General features: G+C 44.1%; 3 protein-coding genes across 5 annotated transcripts in view; 2 read left to right on the top strand and 1 right to left on the bottom strand.

Moving 5' to 3' along the window:
• The window catches only part of LOC136287668 (plasminogen-like), a 52,628-nt gene extending 47,461 nt beyond the window's left edge, over window positions 1–5,167 (top strand). Inside the window, exons 10-13 of one of the 2 annotated variants that reach the window (XM_066180421.1) lie at window positions 103–233; window positions 1,053–1,212; window positions 2,706–2,896; window positions 5,080–5,167. In XM_066180421.1, the coding sequence (XP_066036518.1) occupies window positions 103–233; window positions 1,053–1,212; window positions 2,706–2,896; window positions 5,080–5,084 (487 nt within the window). In that variant the 3' untranslated portion in view covers window positions 5,085–5,167. Of the gene's footprint in view, window positions 1–102; window positions 234–1,052; window positions 1,213–2,705; window positions 2,939–5,079 lie in introns of both variants that reach the window. The other variant, XM_066180420.1, reaches the window with a different exon arrangement.
• Window positions 5,168–9,296: 4,129 nt separating this feature from the next.
• LOC136286733 (epoxide hydrolase 1-like) lies at window positions 9,297–18,199 on the top strand. Of its 2 annotated transcripts, XM_066178630.1 has the most exons (10): window positions 9,297–9,401; window positions 10,702–10,725; window positions 11,583–11,796; window positions 12,583–12,763; window positions 13,566–13,796; window positions 14,167–14,296; window positions 14,617–14,831; window positions 16,475–16,583; window positions 16,916–17,041; window positions 17,998–18,199. In XM_066178630.1, exons 1-10 carry the CDS (start codon window positions 9,373–9,375, stop codon window positions 18,197–18,199), a joined length of 1,461 nt encoding a protein of 486 aa, XP_066034727.1. In that variant the 5' UTR covers window positions 9,297–9,372. The 2 variants fall into 2 exon arrangements, with proteins under 2 accessions (XP_066034727.1, XP_066034728.1); XM_066178631.1 differs by lacking the exon at window positions 10,702–10,725 and having other exon boundaries at window positions 9,305–9,401.
• Window positions 18,200–18,288: 89 nt separating this feature from the next.
• MAD2L1BP (MAD2L1 binding protein) lies at window positions 18,289–21,696 on the bottom strand. Its single transcript, XM_066178632.1, has 2 exons — window positions 21,470–21,696; window positions 18,289–20,877 (listed from the first exon to the last, which is right to left on the bottom strand). Exons 1-2 carry the CDS (start codon window positions 21,653–21,655, stop codon window positions 20,347–20,349), a joined length of 717 nt encoding a protein of 238 aa, XP_066034729.1. The 5' UTR covers window positions 21,656–21,696; the 3' UTR covers window positions 18,289–20,346.
• Between the last annotated feature and the right edge of the window lie 304 nt (window positions 21,697–22,000).

Here is a 22,000-nt window from a genome sequence, read left to right as displayed (position 1 = left end):
TGAGTTGAATTCTGCGTGCAGTAGCTGTTAATAGTCATGCACATAACTCCTCTGGATTTCTATGAGTGGTTTAAAGTCAGTGTTCCTGTTTCCTGTTTTAAGGGGCTTACAGGAAAACTACTGTAGAAACCCTGATGGAGAGAAGAAGCCTTGGTGCTACACCACCAACAGCAGCATTAGATGGGAATATTGCACAATTCCTCCCTGTGACAGGACAGAACAAGGAATTGCTGGTATGAGTAGTGGACTGTACTTGAGATAAGTACTTTAAAACAGTGAAAGATTTATTGTTTCATATTGGAAATGTATTAAATTTTTTTTTCAGTCACTTTGTCACTCTTAATGTTTGTCTGCCTGGCATGTTGCAAAATCTTTCAAATATTAAACTTTCAGTGGTTAGGGAAATACAGTGAAGGATGCATAACACGAGCTGACTCAACAGAAGAATTACAGGATGAAAGATATTTATGTTTTTATATTCCTTTTTTCCCAAAGGTAGACCAATTATAGCAAGCTCATTGAAAAATGAAAAGGTTTAAAGAGATGCAAAATTGCTAAATAAAATTAACTCCTATTTTTGGAAGTTAGCCACAAAGAGAGGACTTGTTTGTGATTAAAAATCACATTTAAACATTCATTCATCTAAGCACAAAATTAACACAAAAGTCTTAGCACAATCAAAAGGATAATAGAAAGACTGACGTTTAACATAATGCCTGTTTGAGAAATACCATGGGCAAAATCACCAGTATCTAATCTTTGAGGATTTTGCATGGGAAGTTTCTTATCTTTAATGCTGACATGTTCACTTATGCCAAAATGAAACTAACTGGTGAACCCTTCACTGTAAAACATCTAAGACGTTAAAACTGTGATAATTTTTTCAGTATCTTTGGAAATGCTCTTCTGCTGCAGGTGTGATGATTTCACTGGATACTGTCTTCATAAACGAGTCGTTCATTTTTGTCATCCTGTGTGTTTGAGGCTTTCTTGTGCCTGCTCTGTAAGAACATTAAGATCACAATGCCAAAGATTTCTGTTGTTTGCCACAGATGTGCCTGTACAAGCTCCCCTAACAGAGGAGTGCTACCGAGACAAAGGCCAGAGTTACCGTGGCACAACTTCTGTCACTGCATCAGGAAAGAAGTGCCAGGCCTGGAGCTCCATGTTCCCACACAGGCACATAAAAACCCCGGACATGTTCCCAGACGCGTACGTTTATCTCACCTTTCCTCGCTCCCTCTGGCAAGAACTATTGCTGGTTGTATTATCTTTGCACAGCTGTGCTTTGAAAAACTGCTAGGGAATATATTGATAAAAGAGAACTTTTCTAAGAATGTTTTCTGTTAGTCTCATTTATAAGAATGGTGTTTTCTTGTTATCTAAATTCTGAGTAAAATACAGCTGTGTCCCTTACTCTTAAGTCTGATCTTCTGCAACTAACACCAGGAGACTTGCATCTAGAGACAAGGCATCTACTGAAATGCGTGTTTTGTTTATGAATTTGAGACTTTTTGCTGTGGTCTTTCTAATGATTTCATCTGGGGAGGACACAGCATTTATGATACATAATACACAGTCAGATATGTCATGCTTAGAAATACTAACTAAATGTTTTTTGCAGTTGGAATTGGGCACCCAGAACCGCATACATTGAAATTTCCCCTTGATTTATCTTCTTGAGACTTACAAAACTGGACCAGGAATGACTGGACCTGTGACAAGCTAATCAAAATCACTAATGTGCCAGTTTTTAGTAAGGGCAGGAAAGCAACAGGATTACAATTACAGGAGCAATTGTGAGGAAATCCGTCATGCTTAGTGGGTTATAAGCAGGAAGGTTGATACTTTTCAAATTTTTTGCCCTTTTTATGCTGTCACCCTAAATAATCTGAAATTTTCAGTTATGTTTCGGAATCAAAAAACTAGAACATCCTCAGAGAGGATGATATCTTTCAAAAACATTTTAAAAAACTAAAATCAAGGTGGGGAAATGTGGAATTCATGTGTTCTGTCATATTCAGAGAAAAAGCATTTCAGTTCTTTTTTATTTTGAGATTGTGCTGTGATTCAGGATGGGGAAATACTGAAACTCTCCAAATTATTGAAAAGAGACATTCTAGTCCCCCATGCCCTGGCAAGCACAGACACAGGAGTCGTCTCACTGAAGTCAGTAGAAATGGGGTTTTGGGGGTGTAAGAGGGGATCAATTGCAGAAGCATTTGCTTCCCATTCTTCTGAACATGAGAATTAACCTTTTGACATTTTAAAAAAATTGGAAAAGCCTAAGATCCCCCCCCCCCATAGTACGAATCTTCCTGCATATTTATTACTAAATCACACATTCTGACAATTGTGTATGCTTACACACACCTGCTTGTAAATTAAAATAATTGCCATATGGGGCAATTGTTTAGGTACTCAGTACATTGAAATATTACAGCCCAAGCATAAGCCAGTAGTTGAATTGTCTCCTTATGCATAAATATATTCAAGACTGCAATGCTCATGTGAAATACAACTCTTCACTAGCATCACAACCACAGATGTTTTTGCTGGTAATAGGATATCTGGCCATAAGTAAAACCAACAATAAATCTATTTATTTATACATTGTAGATGTACATAGGACATATTTTCGTCAAGATATTCCTATGCTTACTTCCAGTCTTATGCAGCACAACTGTTGACTTTTATTTGTGCAGGGATTTGAGGGACAACTATTGTAGAAACCCAGATGGTGACAGCAGCCCATGGTGTTTCACCACTGACCCCAACACGTTATGGGAGTACTGCAATCTCAAGAGGTGTGACGATTATACCCAAGAGCCTGCACCAAATGCCTCCCCTGGAATGATGGAACAAAACACTGGCCCAGCTACACCCACCACATCTGGTAACAGCTGGCTATAAGCATCACCTCCTGTAGAGCCTGTGGGTAAAGGAAATAGCAACCTATCAAAATTATTCTTAAGTGTCACAGTTTTACTACAGCCAGCAACTAAGTACCATGCAGCTGCTCACTCATTCCCCCATCCTTTCTTTGGTGAGGAGGAGAATTTTTTTAAAAAGTAGGACTCATGAGATAAGAATGGTTTAATAATTGAAACAAAATGATGTACAGTAACTATAATAATAGCAGCAATAATAGCAATAATTGTAATCAAAACATGAGAGAGGGATAAAACCCAAGGAACAAAAGTGATGCACAATACAATTGCTGACCAATGCCCAGCCTGTCCCTGAGCAGCAATTAGTGGCTCCATCCAGTGTACGTAATAAGCATGTTTTTCCATAGGATGGAATATCCCTGTGGCCAGGCCAGGTCAGCTGTTCTGGCCATGGTTCTGCCCAGCTTCTTGTGTACCTCTTCACTGGCAGAGAAGGGGAAACTGAAAAGTCCTTGAGTTAGAGCCAGCACTACTTAGCAACAACCAAAATATCAGGGTAATATTTATAGTAATAAATATTACTATAAATAATAGTTATATTACTTATTAATATAAGTAATAGTTATTCTGATATTAAACCTAAAACATGGCAGTGTACCAGCTACTAAGAAGAAAATTAACTCAGTCTGAGCCAAAACCAGGACATTGACTAGGCCTGCAATATAAAAGTTACATCCCTCCTGCAGCTTTCAGATCTGTACTGCTGCATTTTGCAACAAGTCCTCTTTAGTTAATATATGTCCTGTAGTCTATGTCATTTTACAGTGCATTCTGAAGGATGTCTTTCTCATTTAGGTGAACACTAGGAAAACAGACATTTCTAGTATTTCTCTAGCTGTTGAAATATGTGACTGTTATTATTATAAGAATTTTGGTTGTGTTGTGCTTTATGTTTCCAGGAGGGTGACCTTAGCTTGTATTGCTCACAGGCAGCTTTGTTTTGCAAAATTAAATAAATTAGGTTTTGCTCTGTCCTGTTTTGTTACTTCCTTAATAAATAGTCCACATTGGTCAAAGTGGTATGACATTTTTTAAAGTATAGTGGAGCTTTGCATGAGTTATTTATTTTGCAAAGGAAGGTGACAGGGATGAACAAAAGATACATTCCTAAACTGAGTTGTCTGCTCTTCTTATATGCAGCAGGAAAAAAAAGTACCTGTAGCAATGTCCTTGGAAGCAAAAGTTGCTCTTTCAGTCTAATGGGTGGCTGAAATATGCTTCTCTCATGAAGGTGTTTACTGATACCAACTTAGCAAAAACCTTGAAATATTTTCAGACATTTGCAATATGTTGCAGAAAATGTTTAGCTTGAAGTTCCTTGATATGAATATATAATCACTCTGAATTTACGAATGGAAGTGTTAAAAATCATTAATTTTGTGGTGAATTTATTTTGGGAAGCATAGACAACTGTGGGGTACAAATAATCTAACTTTGCCTATAAGCAGGTAAAGGCATATAATATGGACTTTCAAGGCTCAGAAATAGTTTCAGAGGCTCCACGTTTCTGCGTGAAGCCTGAGAACTGAGGTACATACAGCATTTTTTTTCTTAACTCACACAGTCAACCAGAATAGCAGGAAAATTGTATAAGGTAATATCTTACTCATATTAGCCCAGTGTTGTGAATATCCCACTCATGTGAAGCAAAGCCTGCAACATACTGCCTGGACTTGGAGGCTGTGGGCAGTGCATTCACTGATAGAGTCAAAAATCATCAGACATAGGTATTCATATCCTGCTATACCTGCGTTTTAAGGAACAGCATTAAAACAGTTAAATTATTTTTGTGCAGATCAAGTAGATAAGGGATGTGGAAAATTAGGAAAATTCCATTTTTGTGTGTGTAATTGACCTCACAGTGATCTGGGGATGTACTCACATCCATGACTGGTGGATCTTCAGACCAAGAGCATGGTCGGAATGCTTAGAGATAAGGGTTTTATTCCCCTCCAATTCTTTTACTCCAGCAGGTCTAATAAAACACCTTCTTTCTCTACAGTCCTTCTGTCAGTCACGTTTTAAAGTCTTTGAAGCTACAATATTATTCCTGCCAGTATTTTGCTGTTTGCATGCCTAGTGTCCCCATTACTAGAGGAATTACTTTTTACTCTCTTTTCCTCCCTAGGCTGAAGTTGGAGGACGTCTGGTCTGCCAAGAGAAGGACAGATTTGTCCAATACGGAGTCACCTCTTGGGGACTGGACTGTGCCCAGCCATCAAAGCCTGGTTTTGTCTGAATTCGTGGTTTTGTTTCTTGGATCAAGAATGCAGTGGCTTTCCACTGAATCTGTATGCAGGCTAATTTTTCTGGAAAGCAGTCCCTGTGTCAGAAACAATATTCCAAGTATGGTTTTATGACTGGTTTTAAAAATCATGTAATAATTCATAGGAATCCTAAATAAATACCAGTACTGGCTGAGTGTAAGCAGCTATTGCAAAGCAATAGCCAAGCTGACCAATTGCTACTGAGTATCCGTGTTGTACCTGTGTCAGTCAACCATGGTTGCATGTGACAGCAGCTGTAAGGCTCCTACTTCACCTCTCTTACACCACAAAATACTTAAATCCAGGAATTAAACTGAAGGTTCCGTTGCACTAGTTGGCCCAAAGAGAAATCCCAACCAGATACTCTCAAGAGGTGAAAAATCACACAAAAGTTTACTGGCAAAAACATAGAAAATAAGGGGACTTTGGCAAAAGGATTAAATATTACACCATATTCAACATAAAACCACTTATCATAGCATTACTTAGCAGTAATTTAGTACTTGGCACTTACTCAGCCCATTTCACCTAGTAACCTTTAAACCTATGAGATCTCATGTTACCCACAAAGTTCCATGAAAAGAGAACTAGGATAAGAAAGAGAGAGACAGAGAAAGACAGAAAGACAGAAGAGATTTAGAAAAACACACATAAAGCTACCACCTCCTAGGATTCCACTGTGGGTGAGATAGGAACGCCAGGAAGCTGGTAGGGTCAAGACCATGTGCTGCCCTTGTGCTCCATCTATTAAGCCTCCATGGGCCTTTCCCCTAAGGAGAGACTTCCAGTTGCTTGGCCAGCCAGAGGCTGGGTTAGCACCAGCCCCCCATGTCATTGATTGATTGATTGATTGATTGACAGCTCTGCCAGGGCTGGGGGGGGCGGGTCTGGGGGCAGGCCAGGGCACCACCTCACCTAGCAGCATAGAAGCAGGAATTCCAAGCACCCCAAAAATGGCTAAAGACTCGAAACTTACCTAGACTCTGACAACAATCCTGCATCTCAAGACATCGACCAGGACCACCGCACTAGGACTTTTCCTCTTTTGGTCTAATCAGGGTACCTTTCTGTTCCTGATTCCATCTAGCAGGCAGAGCAGAAAGAAAAGAAGAGGAAAGCATGCTGAAACTCCTGTAAGGGGCAGCTGCTATTCAAAAATCTAGTAAATATCCCTTTATGAAGTTCATTCCCCCTAGCACCTCTTGCGTCCAAAAATCGTCCAAAGGACAATCGGGCTCCAGGGGAAAGTTCATACAACAATCTTTCAGCACCCAAGGAGTCAAGCAGATCATCCATGATTTCAAGTGTGTTCTTGGAGGTGATACTTTCCTTCTGTGAAGTTTAACATTACCTTTAATATTAGATAATTTACACAACTATTTTTGATACTTGAACTTCTAAGCTGGGGGTGGTTCCAAGAGTTTTTTGTCTCAGGCCTGATCTTTAAATTTTGGAATTAATACCAAGAATTTGGGAGAAGGCCAACAGGATATCAGTTCCTTCTTGGTCACTGTTAGGAAGGCTAACACTCCCCACACACTCCCAGTATTTTTATCACATATTGGAGCAGGGAGAGGGATCAGTTCTCCCCCCTCTAACAAGTTTAAACGTTTCATGAAACAGTATGGTTAAAAGACTAGAGTCTTTTACCGTGTGCTTTCTCTTCAGAAATCTTTATTTCATGTCCCCAGTAAAATTTTCGAGAAGTCCCTGTCCTTGTAACTTTAACTTTGTTGCAGGGTGTGGTGTTATCACCTTCAGCTCTGTGGTTTGATATGCTAATTCCTTAACAAAAGGGCAGGGCTGAGAGTGAGTGTCCAAGGGCACCTAATAATTATAAAATCAATAATGATAAATCAACCACATGCTAAAAAATTCCTATGTGCTGTCTGAATGAAAATGGCTTGGAGAGTGGCTACACACACCTAAAATGCTACTCTGCATAGAAGCTGTGACCACCCCAAACTGGCCAGTAACCAGTCAAGCTTCAAAAGGCACCTCAGAGTGAGAGACACAGTCTGAGTAATAATGGCAAAGTGACGCTGGTTCATGGCAGAAGGCAGTAATGGCACCCCTTCACATCTGAAATATTTGCATCCAATACCCTCCAGACACATCCTGATGGCAATGTGGTTGTTCAAATCCAAGCACATGTCCTGAAGCCAGGGCAGTCACAGAAGCTGGAGCAGAAAGGACACCTGGGTACGTGTAGTCTCCGAGTTGCTGCACTGTGCTGGAAGGAGAGGCAGGCAGACTGCACAGTACTCAGGGGTTGCAGCACAAAACAACAAAATGGGAGCATGCTAGCACCAAGAGGTAGTAATCATCAGCTCTAGTAGCTGGCTGGATAATCAGAGGTAATTGTTTATGTGGAAGAACTTAGAAAATATTTCATTTTGAACCATTGTTGACTCCCCAAATGTGGAGGTCTTGGGAGTGTTTCACATGCTTTTTGCCATGGGAACTGGATCCATAAACATCAATAAATAACTGAAGGCACATATGTAAGTCACTACTTAGGCACATTACAAATTTTTGATTTAACAACATTTTTATTTAGGAAACCCACAGGGTTATTGTGGATTTCATGCAGTGTAAATGCTTCTTTTACTATGTACCTGTCTGGCAACATAAAAAAGCTAGAAAGCTGTGTTTCATTTTTGTTCCTCCTACTCTTGTTATTCTTTGTTTATAAAGCCTCCCACTAATGTATTTTATTTGGAAGCTTTAATAACAGAGACAGCACAGTGGAAAAGATTCTTTAACTCGAGGCTTCTGAGAGGCAGAACAAAGTCACAGAAGGATGAATATCAGTCTTTCTCGACTGGAAGCAAATAAAACCCTGGTGACAGTCTCCCTGCCACTGCTCTGCCATTCATGGAAGCAAGGAGAATAGTCCCTAGCAAAGTACATGTTTTTGTTGAAAATGTAAAAGGCAAAATACTGAGCATAGTGCGTAATAAGTCAGTGATTCACTTTCCTCTTTCCTGTATGTATTCTTTTTTCCATACTTCTCTTCTGCTCACTTTCCCCCCACCCAATACTCCTTAGGCTTTGAACTCTCATTTACCCAAGCTGTCAAATTCCTGTGAAGGAGAAACCTTTATCCAGGACTTTTTTACCAGCCACAAGGAAAATGAAATCTAGGTACCTGAACTAAAACATAGAATTAATTTCTGTAGAAAATTAAAAACAGAACTTTTCCTTTATGTTTTGGCTGCCGCAAATCATGGGTGCACCAGGAAAACACCCAAGTGATATACAGGTTACAAGAGACACCTGGAGGTAAACTCATCCCAACACCTGCTCAGAACAGGTTCAGGTATGTCAGATTGCTTAGTGCCTTGTTTCTGTCATATTTGGAATGCCCCCAGGGATGGGAATCCCACATCCTGGAGCCAGTCCCAGCGTCTGAATACCTCAATGGAGGAGTAATTTCTCCTCCAATCTAACCTTAACTTCTCTTGTTACAATTTGTGTCCTTGCATTTTGTCCTTCACCTCCTGCTCCTCCAGGATGACTCTGGGGCCATTTGCCCTTGGCTTTTCACTGGTTAACTGTAGACAGCACTAAGATCCCACCCTTTACTCTTTCCTCTCCAGGATGAAGATGCTCCTTCGCCTTCCTCGTACACCGCATGGCCCAGCCTGGCAGCAATTTGGTGGCCCTGCACCTCCAAGGCTGGGCCCACTCCAGTCTGTCTTCTACCAGCAAGGCCAGAAGTGGCTGTGGCAATCCAGATGTGGTGTCACGAGCACTGAAGAGAGCGAAGAATCCCCTCCCTCAGGCTGCTGGCTGAAGTTCCTGCCACAGGGCTCTGTATGGGCCCTATGACCCAGCTGGCCTTTGCTGTAAGGACGCGGTGTTGTCACAGCCTGAGCCGAGGACCTCAGGGCAGCCTCTCTCTGCAGGGTCGCTTTCTGTACATTTGGCATCCAGCCTGTGCTGGTGCACAGGGCCATTCCTGCTGCACGCAGGACTTTGCCTCTGTCGAGCTCGATTTGCAGCTGCAGGCTCAGGCAATAGGTGGCACTGATGGACGATGTAGTTTGCCTTGTGCCCGAGAAAACGTCACTGCGGAAGAGAAAGCCGCCAGAGGAGAAACTGGGATTGTGCCCTCACTCGGAGCAGCGGCCAGGCAAGGACGAGCAGACATGTGGCAGGAGATCCTTCCGAATGCATGGTGAGATCTCCTCGGCACGGGGAGGAGGGACTCCAGACTGGGCTCCCTAGGGATGGGGGTGGGAGAAAGCCCCGGGAGGGTCACCGGGTCATCGGAGAGTGGGAGCAGGCGGCTGAGCTCTCCTGAGCATGAGTGCGTAGGAGGTGTTGATCGACTGAGCCTGGTTTTGTGTCGCTCGGAAAGCAGCTTCGGGGACAGGTTTGCTTCGTTAGCAGTGCAGGGTTTGTGCTACTGCCTTCATACCTGCTTTCACACCTCTGCTCACCGACCTCCAGGATGTAAGTGCACGGGGATATTCCTACCTGTGGCATAAGCTATTTGTTCTTAGGAGCCCTGTTCTTCCACGTCTGGAAGTGATTTAAGGAAAAAACATCACACGTAGTGACACTGTCTCAGCAAGTGTTAGCAAATTGCCTTGGAGGCTACTGGAGTATCCAGTACAGGCTCCAGGTACTGCACTTCAGACAGCAGAGGGAAACAATTCAAGGTGATTACAAACATCATGAGGTCTTGGTTTTTCATGGATTAGCAAGTCTTTTTCTTTTTTGGCATTTGTTTTGGTTTGTTTTCTCAAAGTACTATAACTATTATACCAAAGAACTCCCTAGTGTTGCTGTGGTCCACAAGGCAGAGTAACAAGACTTGCTTCTATTGTTGCTCGGTTTTAGATTGTGCTTTTGTACCAGAATCTACTAGGCTTAAAGGGAACTGAGGAGGATACGTTCCTTTTCTAGCAGGCAGGGGAGACCTAAAGGCTTGGTATCCAGTCAGGGGTAGCTAGAAGTGTCAAAGGTACAGCAGCCCATTAAATTCTGAACAGGGAAGGGTCCCACAAGCCCCTGCTGGTGCCAGCCCTGCAGCACGATCAGCACCACATGGCTGGCAGGAGATTAACCCTGGAGCTCGGAATTGCCCTGTTGAGGCTGTGCACCTATTGCAACACAGAAGTAAACGATTTTCTTGGCTGAAGTTACACAGCTGCTCACAGGAGGAAACACTGCAAGAACACATATGCAGTTGTTTTACTGCCTTTTATCTAAATTGTGCTGGAGGAGGGAATATTATGCCGACAAATTATCTAGCTAAAGCACAGCCCAGAAACACTGTCGCTTTGTACAGAGGCAGTGCTTTGTGACCCCCTCTCTGCCCATCCTATCCAAAGAGTAGGACAAATAATGGCAGATGTTGCCAGGTGGCTAAACAGCTTGCGATCACATCCCTGGGCAATGAGTGGTGCTGGCGGGGCACATTCTTTTCACCTCATACTGTAAGGATCTTTCTGTTTTTTCCCCTTTTGTAGGGAGAGCATCTTGTCCCGGATCAGGTGAGTGGAAGAGCTGTTCTCTGCTGTGGCCTCCTCTTTTAGTTAGTGCCCGGATTGGGGCCCAGCATCATGCCTTCCATACTCTGGATGACAACAGCAACAAAATCTTCACTCACAGCCCCCTGCAGGAGCCCCAGACACTTCTACTAATCCCTGAGGGAAGCTGGAGAGCTTGAAACACAAGTCAGAGGAATGGGGAGGTGTACTACACTTAGGACTGCACGCCTATCAACTCCAGCTCTGGTTACTTAGTTCCCACAACTCAAGTCTAGGACCTTGCTGTCTAGAACAGAAACAGGGGCACCAGCAGACACTCCTTACTTGACAGCTACCAGGGAGAGCCAGGATTGCCCTAAGAGATGATTGAATCTGTAGGGGAGCTGGGTGTGAAGCACTGGTAAGAGGACCATGTCCACCATATCCGGCTCTCTTCAGCAGCTGAGACCTTTGTCTCTGCTCCTGCTCCTCAGCCCATTCTGCCCATGCAGTTTTTATTCCTGGACAAATCCAGCTGCTACTGTCTCACTCACTGCAGTACCTGCCTCAAAGTAGATTGGCCCATATTCTATTGAACTTTCTCCCCCTGAGCATCCTGGTTCACAAGGAAAGGGAAAAGGAAGACTTGTGATCAGCAAGTCCTGATCAGCAAGGACCCCTAAGAAGCCTTGGTAGATAGAACCCTGCCCCAAATCTTACCTGTGATCTTCAAAAATAACAGAAATGCCCAGTCCCTGCTGACTGCCTGGGATTTGTAGGCATTTGTCCCTGTTCAGTGCCAATGGATGTGCAAATAAGCCTCAGCCTAAGCCCCTTTGACACTGCTGTTGTTGAACGTAAGCAATTTTGTGCCTCCCCAGGTCTTTTGAATATTCTCAGAAGAATGCAGTCCTGGTCCCTGCAGCCGCCCTGGGGGTTGGAGGGATGCTGCTTTACTGGCTCAGATCTGGACGCAGGATCGAGACTATTGACATGGGCGATGGGTGGTGGGGCTCAGGTGAAAGGCACCTCAGAGGGAAAGAAGATGCAAGCATCCGTCCCTTCAAGATTGAAACATCTGACAAAGAAATCGAGGTACTGCTGGCTGGGTGGTAAGGAGGGGCAGACAGCTGCAAGGGGGAGGCAGTCCCTCACCCACCTCACTGCTTTGAGGTGATGCCTTGGGCATGACAGCAGGGCACTTCCATGTGCCAGGGCAGCTACCCAGCTCCATTAGATGATGCCCTGGCTTACCATTCTTTATGAAGGGAATTGAGCTCCAGTCCATTGCAATGTCCCCTAAAGACTCGAAGACAATAGCCCCTCTGTGCAAGCTGGGACTTTTCCTGCAGTAAGGCCACACTTTGAGCAGCAGGCTTTGACGGTGGATGGTGGAGCAGGGCAGGAGGGCATTGGGACAGCAGTGGCATCAGTAGGACTGGACTGAGGGGCTTCCACAGAGGAAAGGGCTGTAAGGCTGAAGAGGGTTGGCATCTTGACTGAGTCATAGCTCCTTCATCCCTGCATGCCTGTCTCTAATTATCTGACCAGGTAGCAGCCAGAAGCTCAAGGTGAGATTCTTATTCTTCCAGCAAGCAGTGTTGCCAAGCTCCAAGTGCCAAAAGCCCTGAAGAGAGTTAGCAGCAAGCCAAGAGTAGGATGCAGTACTCCTAGGTGTCCATTGGGAACTTGTAACCTGTAGAAAATTGTATTCCCCATATAAACAATTCAGGCAGTCATGTAGAGTATGGCACTTCTTCAGGAGGGCTTGTGGTGTCCCAGAGAGCAATACAAAAGCCAGAGGAGCCCGTCTGTGGCTGCTCTGGCACAGGGCACATGCCAGCAGCTGGCCAGCCTGGCAAGAAGGGCTCCCTTCCACAGGACCTGCACCGGCGCCTGGATCAGTTCCGCTTCACACCGCACGTGGAAGGAGCCGCCTTCCAGTATGGCTTCAACTCCAGCTACCTGCGGAAGGTGGTGGACTACTGGAGGAATCATTTTGACTGGCGCAAGCAGGTGGAAGTGCTGAACAAATATCCCCACTTCCACACCACCATTGAAGGTGAGGGGGCCTCTGTGGCTTGAACAGACCTCACTTGGAAATGCACAACGAGAAGGGGAGATGTAAGGAGTGGCAGTATTTGAGATAACCTACATAACAGCTTAGTGATATGAGTGAAGTATAACTAGTGGAGCCTCTATTATTAATAACCTTAGGGGGATCAAGACCACTACACAGTGGCAATAAGATTAGGTCAGCTTCAAGATCAGCTTCATCTGGCTCTGAACCCGTACTAACTAATGTTGAGGTGCTCTTCAGCTATTGCCTTGAAGCCATCTTTGAAAACTGCAAAATTTAGCCAGACTGAGGCTGGAATATCCCTGCCTACCACCCAGCAGTTTAGCCAGGTGAGCTTAGCCAGACTTTACATAAATGATCTCTAGATTAGGTTAGCCAGACTTTACGTAAGTGATCTCTAGGTTAGACTTCTATCTTGCCTTTTTTCACGTTTCTCTTTTAACTACTGTAATGTTTTTGCATGTATCTTACCCACATTATGCTATTTATTCAAGTGCAGCTCTATTATATACTCTGAGACCAGTTTCTCAGGAGATAGATGCTAATCTCCAGTGACCAAAATATCTGTGGCTGGGGTCTATATCTCTGTCTGTATGTAAAAGATGAGACAACAAATACTGTACCAGGCATTCCCTTTCAGCCAGGCGTCTTCTTGCAGTAGGCTGATTGTGGAACTGCTGCTCCAGATGGTAATTACAGTTTTGCTGCCCTCCTTCTACAGAATGCAGAGCAGAAACTGTGATGGTTCCAGAACTTTAATTTTTCTTTCTTGGATGTGTGGCAGGGATTGATATCCATTTTATCCATGTGAAACCATCCTATGTTCCTCATGGTCGAGCTGTTCAACCTCTGCTGCTGGTCCATGGCTGGCCTGGCTCCTTCTATGAGTTCTACAAGATCATTCCTCTGCTCACGGAGCCAGCCAAGCACGGCCTGAATGAGGGTGATGTGGTGTTTGAGGTCATCTGCCCCTCCATCCCAGGATATGGCTTCTCAGAGGCCCCTCACCAGAAAGGTAAGCAATGAAAAGGCTCTGTTGGAATTGCAGTTTTTGGAGTAAAACCTCAACCATCCCTGGCAGCTCTGGGCACTGCAGTTTGTGAGTGCAGACACCTGGCTCTTCACTAAGGCCCATGTGGCTGAGGCTCTGGGGCTCGCTGTGGAGATTTGCAACACAGTGGTACCTGGAAGTCAGGTCCGATTTCGCTTTCCACTTAATTTCTTTCATCTTGCGTTCACTTTCTTCCCAAGGAATGAGGCAGAGCAGCATTGCACACTGCCCCTTCCCACAGCTCCCCACACGTGTGCATCAGTCAGGTCACAGTCTTTGGCCAGGGGAGGAACACTAGGACAAACAGGTCTCCTGTGTTTCTCTCTGCCTGCAGGGTTTGACTCCATAGCAACTGCTCGCATATTTCATAAGCTGATGAACAGATTGGGCTTCAAGAAATTCTACGTACAGGGTGGAGACTGGGGATCTCGTATTACTACAAATATGGCCCAGATGCTGCCACAGTAAGTAGCAAAGGAAATCAGTGCAGAAAAGCTACCTCCAGTTCCTACCCTACCATCTGGCTCCATAGTCCTACCTTCTGTTTGCCCTGTTTCTCATCCCCTTCTGCTTTGTTTCCTTCAGGGATACCCCATCCTGCATATTCAATTGCATTCATATGCTTTGTATTGGTGTTTTTTTTACATCATGATGAACCTGAAGGGCTTTGTGAATTTCATTCAGTCTAGTGCTTATCTCACAGCTGCAGTTCGAGTTGTTTTCTAGAAAACTTGGAGACAGAAGATTGCTTGATTTAACCCTCTATTCCTTAACTTACTTTTAGATCTGTGAAAGGGCTTCATCTGAATCTTGTTTTCATCGCCAGACAAAGTTTGGGAAAGTTGATTCGTACAATGCTTGGGGCTTATGTACCATGGCTTGTAGGCTTCAGTAGGGAAGATGCTCGACGGTTCTACCCTTTCATGCAGAAGAACGTATATGATGTCCTGCAAGAGTCTGGGTACTTACACATCCAAGCCACCAAACCCGACACTGCAGGTAACATTCCTCCTCTGGATCCCTGTGAACATGGTACACTAATCACTTGTGGTACATGAAAACAAAGGGCAGTCAAATTTGAGAAGCAATGAGTCCCAGTGGGTTCTGGTGAATGAGTACAAGACCCATTTGGGCAATGAGTTCATGGGGATGAGAACTGTGTAAAATGAAGTTAAAAGAAATCACTCAAAAAAAGATGGAGATTTCAAGTATAACTTTTCAAGGTCTTTTAACTAGCTTGCCAGTTTTCTTGGGAAGGAACCCTTTTCCAAAGAGTCTCTCAAAAGTAGAACACAGGGTCCTGAAATTGAAGCTTTGAGAATTAAATGGGGCTGAAAACAAGAAAAATATCACAAGCAAGGAGGTGCAGTGTGGAAGTTGCAGAAAGGTAGACAAAGCTCAAACACCTGAAAAACCAGAATGCTGACGTCCTGGGGCCAGTGGATAAGGACTATGAACAAAGATATGGCCATATCATAATGCTTAAAGGAATTCTTTGCGTCAATCCCCACTAGAGAGGATTCTGGGGTATTGCTTTATTGAAATAACCCCTCTTCAGGAAAAACAGTAGAGCTGTCTGAGGCTTGTGACAGATTTGGAAATCAGAGAACAAACAGCCCCCCATCCTGGCAATTCACCAAAGGAGATGAAGAAGATCAAACTGGGATGTCAACAAATGCCTAGACTATTGCTTGAAGTGATCACAAACCCAAAGAAATAATAGGAGATAAACAATATACCAGGTGGGAGGGAATTATGGTGGTGGTGGTGTTTCTGGTTGCTTGGGTGTTTTTAAGTACCAAAAAGTGACACTGTCCACAGAAAAAAAAATTGAAGGTTTTTATTCCAAGCTCAGGAATAAATCAGCAAGTTCCAGGGGAGAGAGGGAATCGCAAAAATCTGTGCTGACACCTATACCCTTCAACAAGATCCTAACTTCTCTATGAATAAAAGTTAATAATTAGATTTAAAATTGACAGCTGTCCAAGCTTTGGTTTATAAGTGACTGGTTGATAAAACCAGCCAATAAAAACTGATATCAACAAAGTCCAAATTAGTTTAAGTGGAGAATGAAAATCACAGTGGGTTCAAATTTGGCTGCTGCCACATGAGAGAATCCATGAGTCAAGGGTACTGCTCTAAAAAAAAATCAGCTGGATCAAAGATTAGGGCAATTTTGCAAACTCTAAAAAAAAAAAAAAGCAAAAACACAGAATCCATTATATTCATGATATTCTGAATCTGATGCATTCCTGTTAGCCCTGTTTCATAAATAATTTTAGAATCAAAATACATCCCATTCTAAGCAGGACAGTGCTCCCAAATGTTTTATCTGAAATTTCAGTGTCATCTCTTTACATCTGAATTTGCTCCTTCTGCCACACATCACCAAGAAGCCAATGGAACTTCCTTAGCCCTAAGCTTCCTTTATATAGGGATTCTCTGAATTTTTAGTGCCCTCAGTTACAGCCATAATTCCTTTGCAGGAAATTTGTTCACAAAAAAAGTACTATAAGTGATAGATAATTACAGACTCTCTACTGAATTCTCTAGAAAACTCTGAACACTTCATGAAAGTCCATTTAACTTGCACTGAAGTTTTGCAATGCCAGGTAACTTCAACAGCCCTTCTCCTCAATTAGGTTGTGGACTGAATGACTCCCCAGTGGGGCTTGCTGCCTACATCCTGGAGAAATTCTCAACCTGGACAGACAAATCATTTCGGCAAAGAGATGATGGAGGCTTGGAAAGGTAAGATGTTATGTTATTCTGTGATAAGCCTCATTAAAAGAATGACTGGTGGGAACTAATATGAGGATACAGGTAAAATACTGGCCTGTCAAAGCTGAAGTTTAAGGATAAAAGGCTGACGTGATAAGCAGTAGCTTAAACTTACAGCAGACTGCCTGCACACTACTGCCTCAGCACCAGGCCATTTTGCTTGGGACACAGAGATGCCAATTAATTTGCTGCTTGAAAATAAGTGGAGATTAGAGGGGCAGCAGTTCTTCAGAACCTGAGCCCAGTACAGAGCACTGAGAAACAGCTTCCAGTTAAATTTCCTCCTCTCTCTCTCTCAACAGCAAATACTCTCTTGATGAGCTTTTGACCAATGTGATGATTTACTGGGTGACATCCTCCATTGTGTCCTCAATGCGATACTACAAGGAAAACTTTTCCAAGGACCCTGATCTAAGTGCTTATAACAGGTAATTTTGTGGCAAGTTGCAAGGCAGATTTGCAAATGAGGTTGAAACATTTGCCTGTATTAACAGTTAGATCACTTACAACAGCAAATTTAATTAGTTCTAAGGAAAATAAAACTCCAAATTCTTACTTGTTTTTGATAAATACAGTTAAGGGTTGCTTCTCTTTTGAACCTATAGCGCACATAAGGTAGCTTGCAGCCAAGACAATGCAAAAGACTTATCAAAGCACCGAGCACAGTCTTGTGTTCAAAATACAAGTCTATATACTTATTCACTAGACAAATGTGACTTGTAGCCCAGTTCAGTTAAAACAGAAGATCACGGGAACATCTAAGAGGGAAGTTTAAACTGAATTAGGAAGGCTGTTGCTTGCTGAAAGACAAGCTAAGAACTACAAGAGTTAAGCTCAAACCTGGGGCAGCAATTTGGAGAGCAGTACTTGCAACACAGCACCACGTAACAGCTTGTACATTAAGATGACTCTAAGAGAGGCTGACCACAAAATGTTGCTGAGCAGACTTCTCCAAGTAACTGATCATGTAAACAAATGGGGAGTCTTTTTCTTTGTGGACTGAATCAGCCCACCCTTCCTCCTCAGAGTCATTTGTTAGGCATTTGGTACCAAATTTTAAAGCAAACAGGAGCTGGCTTATTTCTCAAAGAGGTGGATATCTTATGTAGCACAACACTGCAGCTTACAAAAGTTAAACTCAAAGATGGAAAACATTTCAAGATCAACCTGTGTGCAAAGCTCTACTTTACACCTCGACAGGTATAATCTTCTTAAACTCAATGATACCTAAATAGAAATGAAGCTCCTCAGCAGAGTGCAGACCACAAGGTGCACTGCACAAAGTGGGGAAGCTTCTCCAGCTGGATGTGTAACCAGAGACCGAGGTTTTTATAGACTTCCCCCAGGACTTGTTTCATCAATGCAATTAACTTATGTCTTCTAGGTTCGGCGTGTATGTTCCCACAGGGATTGCAGCTTTTCCTCAGGAGATTGTACATGTTCCACGTGTCTGGGCAAAGAATGTCTACAAGAACATCATCACTTACACTTACATGCCACGTGGAGGGCATTTTGCTGCCTTTGAGGAACCAAGGCTTCTGGCAGAAGACATCATACAGTTTGCCCAAAAAGTGGAACAGCTGTAAGCCTGCAGTTGAAATACATGCATAGAATTGAAGAAAGTTACTCTACCAGTGGCAGAACCTGTAGATTGGATTTGTTTAATCCCTCAAAATAATCACATGTAGAAACCAGCATTTTATTTTGATAATTACAGTACTGATTTTTAAAATCAAATTCTACATGTTTTCATAAGAAAAAAAGAAGAAAAAAATCCAAAAAGCATCTTGTATTCTTTCATTCCCAGCACCATATTATTGCTGCATTCATAGTTCAAGTATAACAGAATATGTAAACAGTTTATTGCAGTAACATTGCACTCATCTGAGGAAGAAAGGTGAAAGGAACTGGTCAAGGCTTCTGTTTAAAAGCTTCTTTAAACACTTGGGCACCTGCATTCTTAAACACATTACAAGCAGCTTTGGTGGAAGCATAAAGGGTTTTGATCTCCTGAGCGCAAACACTCCTACATTCAAGTTACATTTCCTTCAAGAGAACTGAGGTTTCATATTCGAGTGGGCAGCTGCACAAAAGGCAGCTTTCTTCAATCTAAGTTCTTCCCCTAGGATGAGCTTAAGAAGCAGCTACTGCACAATGTAAACAGGTATTAATGGATAATACAGCCGAGAGCACTCTAGTGTTCTCCAAGCTCAAAAATACCAAATTAAGTTCCTACTACTTCTATCATCTCATTCCATTCAAAAAGGTCAAAGTTAAAATAAGCACCAGGTGTACATGGTGAAGAGTTTACCCTCTTCACAAAGGATTTTTACCACCCCATTGTGCATTTTGACTAGTTACGGGAAGTACCCTCACTACCAGTATGCTCACGTTTCTCTTCAAATGGGACGGAGTTATTTGAAGCTACTGAAAGCTCATTACAGCACAGATAATTGCCCAGCTGACTGAGGACGACTCCAGCTGCTATCTAGTTCTAACACACTGATCTCAGGGCTTCTCTCCCTGTCCTGCAGTAGACACCAGTCCAGAAGAACAGGCTCAGATTCTGATTCTAAGCGATACAATCTGACTAAGAACAGGAATTTGGCACGTAAAGACAGTGCTAAACTTGATCACCCTTGATTCCCCTGACTCCTATGCATGTCAGAAGCATTTGAATCTAAGTTTGTTCCTCAGGCTAGAGTAATCTTCCATTATTGGGGTAGCACTCCTAACTCTCTTTGAAGAGGGTTAGCAAAGAAACTGCTTACTTTTAATCTTACATCTAACCAATTGTCAGGGCTGTTAGGCAAAGATTAGTAAAAAAAAATATAAATTGTTTATTGCTACCCTGCCTCCACTGTACCAGTCTCTCAATCTCCAAGACAGCACTAGCTACAAGACTTTTCAGTTGCTGATAAGTCTTACTTTGGAATGTTAAGGAACAGAAAGTGAGCTATGGGGAAGTATAATTTTATCAAATAGATGGGCAAGCACCTGAGTACTCAAGTGGAGCGCATACCAGCATACCAGGGCAGCTGAGGAAGTGTAGGGAGCCGAGGCTGTTGCTTGCAGGGTTGCCAGGGGGCCCCGGGAAGCAACTCCACCCATCTCCACGCAGCTCCAGTTCACCCCGGGCAGCTCCAGCCCTTTGCAGAGGAACTGCCTTCATCCTGTCCCATTCTTTACCAGCTGGAAATAAATCCCTCTTCCACAACAATATCACCTCTGTGTCCTGCTCCAGTTTTCCCCTCTGGTTTTCTTGCTATCGGGAGCCTTTTAAGGACTGCAGAAAGTTTTCCTCCCAGAGTTATTTTGCAGGAAGTAACTTCACCTAAGATAGCCTATGGGTAACATGGCAAAGGCAGGATCAGAAACTGGCTATATTAAAACTCAGGAGGAGATTGGATGTATCCAGAATTTACCAGTTTAGCAAGCACACAGCAGGAGAGTTTTACTCCCAACACATTAATTCATCCCATGTCACAGATCAGGTCCCTAAAGAATCATAGGACCTGTGTGCAAATGTGCCATAAAATGGATTTGCCTTCAACACTCAGGAAATAAGGACAATAGATGAGCGCCGCAAGCTACAGGAAGGCAGTAGACACCATAAAGGAAAAAAAAAATTCAAAGAGACACGGTTCAAAAAATCATGGTTACATTTGCTAAAATTAACACCTCGAAAAAAAAAAAGTAATCAATATTCCAAGTAAATTTCTATGGAAACCGCTCATTCACTGAAGCCTTTGAGGGTCACTGGTGCCTGGAACCAGATATAGTCCTCCCAGGCAGGTGCTGTGTGCTGAGGAGGTGAGGCAGTAACATGGAGGTCTCCATCACAGGACAACTTCACAGTCAGCTTCTTCCCTCGGGCCGGCACTCGGTAGTTGAGCTTGGGCCGGAACCACTCAACCCCACAGTCACGGTGTCCCTGGAGCAGGACAAGGGTGCCTGTGACAGGGAGAGCCTTAAGTTCACTGAAGACATCGGCAACAAACAGGCGGTGAAAGAGCTGGCGAACACAGGGCGCAGTCTGGAGGCTCTCTTCAGCAGTGCCCTCACAGAACTCCTCCAAGTTCAGCTCATAGAGCTCCTTGGGGTTCATGACGTTGCCTCCAAGTAGGAAAAGAACCCGAGGAACCAGCGTGAGACTAAACATGACTTCCAGATGCTGGAATAATCCCTCCAGCTCTGCCAGCAGCTGCTGGCACTTTCTGCTTGGCAGGCCCAGGGAGAGTGGCTTCTCAGTTCCATCTCTATCCTGGAAAACAAAAATTCAGATTGGTACATTTAGTTACGAACATGTATTTGTTCTAATATACTCTGCAGAAAGCATGGCCCATCCCAGAGAGTCAAGGAATAAGATGCACATCTCCTCTCCGTATCAGGAAGTGCAAGAGGAACACAAAAGCACAATCCATACCTACTCAGTCTGAATCTGAATCACACTACTGATTAATTCCTATAGGAATTAGAGGCCCATCTTTCAAAGATCAGCCATCAGTCTGAAATCACTTAATAGTTTTTTGGTTTTTTGCTTGGAGCTTTTTGTGCAATAAACAAGGCAGAGACACGCTTTGAGTGGAAAGTAGGAAAGAGTCAATTGGGAGCAATTTGTCGACACCTTCCGCAGCCTGAAGGTTGTCTTTACCTCATTTTTAAAAGAAGAGATAATATTTAGGGATGCAGCCACAAAAAGCGCTTTACTTTAGAACCGTCGACACGTTACTGCGCGAGTCACCGAGAGAGAACAGGAGCTCGCAAGCAAAACTCAAACGCCACGGCCCCCCTTATCCCCCGGCCCGTGGGCCGCCTCCGAGCACGGGAATGACCCCGCGACCACCGCCCCTCACCTGGGCCGCCCGTCGGTAGAAGTAGGAGAGCTGCTCGTAGGGCAGCGGGAGCTGGTTCCGCTGGTACAGGACGTGCTTCAGGAGCTCGCAGGCGAAACGGTAGCCGCTGCCCCGGCACACAGCTCCTGGGAACGCCACAGCCACCGCGGGGCTGCTCAACACCGAGCTGTCCCCCTGAGGACTCATCCTGTCGCCACAGTTCACGCCCGGCAGCGCCAGGAAACGAACAAAAGTGACACGCCCCCCTAACGGCCGCCGCGGCTTTAAATGCTGCCGCCGCCGCGGAGCCTCACGGGAGCGGCGCGCGGGCCCAGCCGCGCGCCCTCCAGCGGCGGCGCCGCAATTGGTGGACGCCGTAGGAGGCGGGGTCTCTGCGTAGCCCGACCCCTCCGCCCCCCCTCCCGCTCCCGTCCCGGGGCCGCCCGGCTAAGGCCGGCCGGGAGCTACGGCTTGCTTCTTGCAGGGCTATCCGGGGAGGGCTGCAAGAAGCGGCTCCGCTGTCCTCTGCCCCGCTCCTGGCAGCCCTGGCAG

This window comes from Chamaea fasciata, unplaced genomic scaffold, assembly GCF_029207755.1.
Source record: "Chamaea fasciata isolate MVZ Bird 193981 ecotype frontalis unplaced genomic scaffold, bChaFas1.0.hap1 SCAF_3, whole genome shotgun sequence".
NCBI classification, from domain to species: Eukaryota; Metazoa; Chordata; class Aves; order Passeriformes; family Sylviidae; genus Chamaea; species Chamaea fasciata.
The sequence above is the reverse complement of the archived record's forward strand: the minus strand, read 5'-3'. Positions and strand labels throughout refer to the sequence as shown.

What these genes read in the sequence shown, in the direction of transcription:
- LOC136286733 (XM_066178630.1), top strand. Translation starts at nt 9,373, where the DNA reads ATGTGGCAGGAGATCCTTCCGAATGCATG. An exon ending in AGCATCTTGTCCCGGATCAG is followed by an intron (nt 10,726 to 11,582) that starts GTGAGTGGAAGA and finishes GTGCCTCCCCAG; the next exon opens with GTCTTTTGAATATTCTCAGA. An exon ending in CTTCCACACCACCATTGAAG is followed by an intron (nt 12,764 to 13,565) that starts GTGAGGGGGCCT and finishes GATGTGTGGCAG; the next exon opens with GGATTGATATCCATTTTATC.
- MAD2L1BP (XM_066178632.1), bottom strand. Translation starts at nt 21,655, where the DNA reads ATGAGTCCTCAGGGGGACAGCTCGGTGTTGAGCAGCCCCGCGGTGGCT. An exon ending in TCTACCGACGGGCGGCCCAG is followed by an intron (nt 20,878 to 21,469) that starts GTGAGGGGCGGT and finishes TTTGTTTTCCAG; the next exon opens with GATAGAGATGGAACTGAGAA.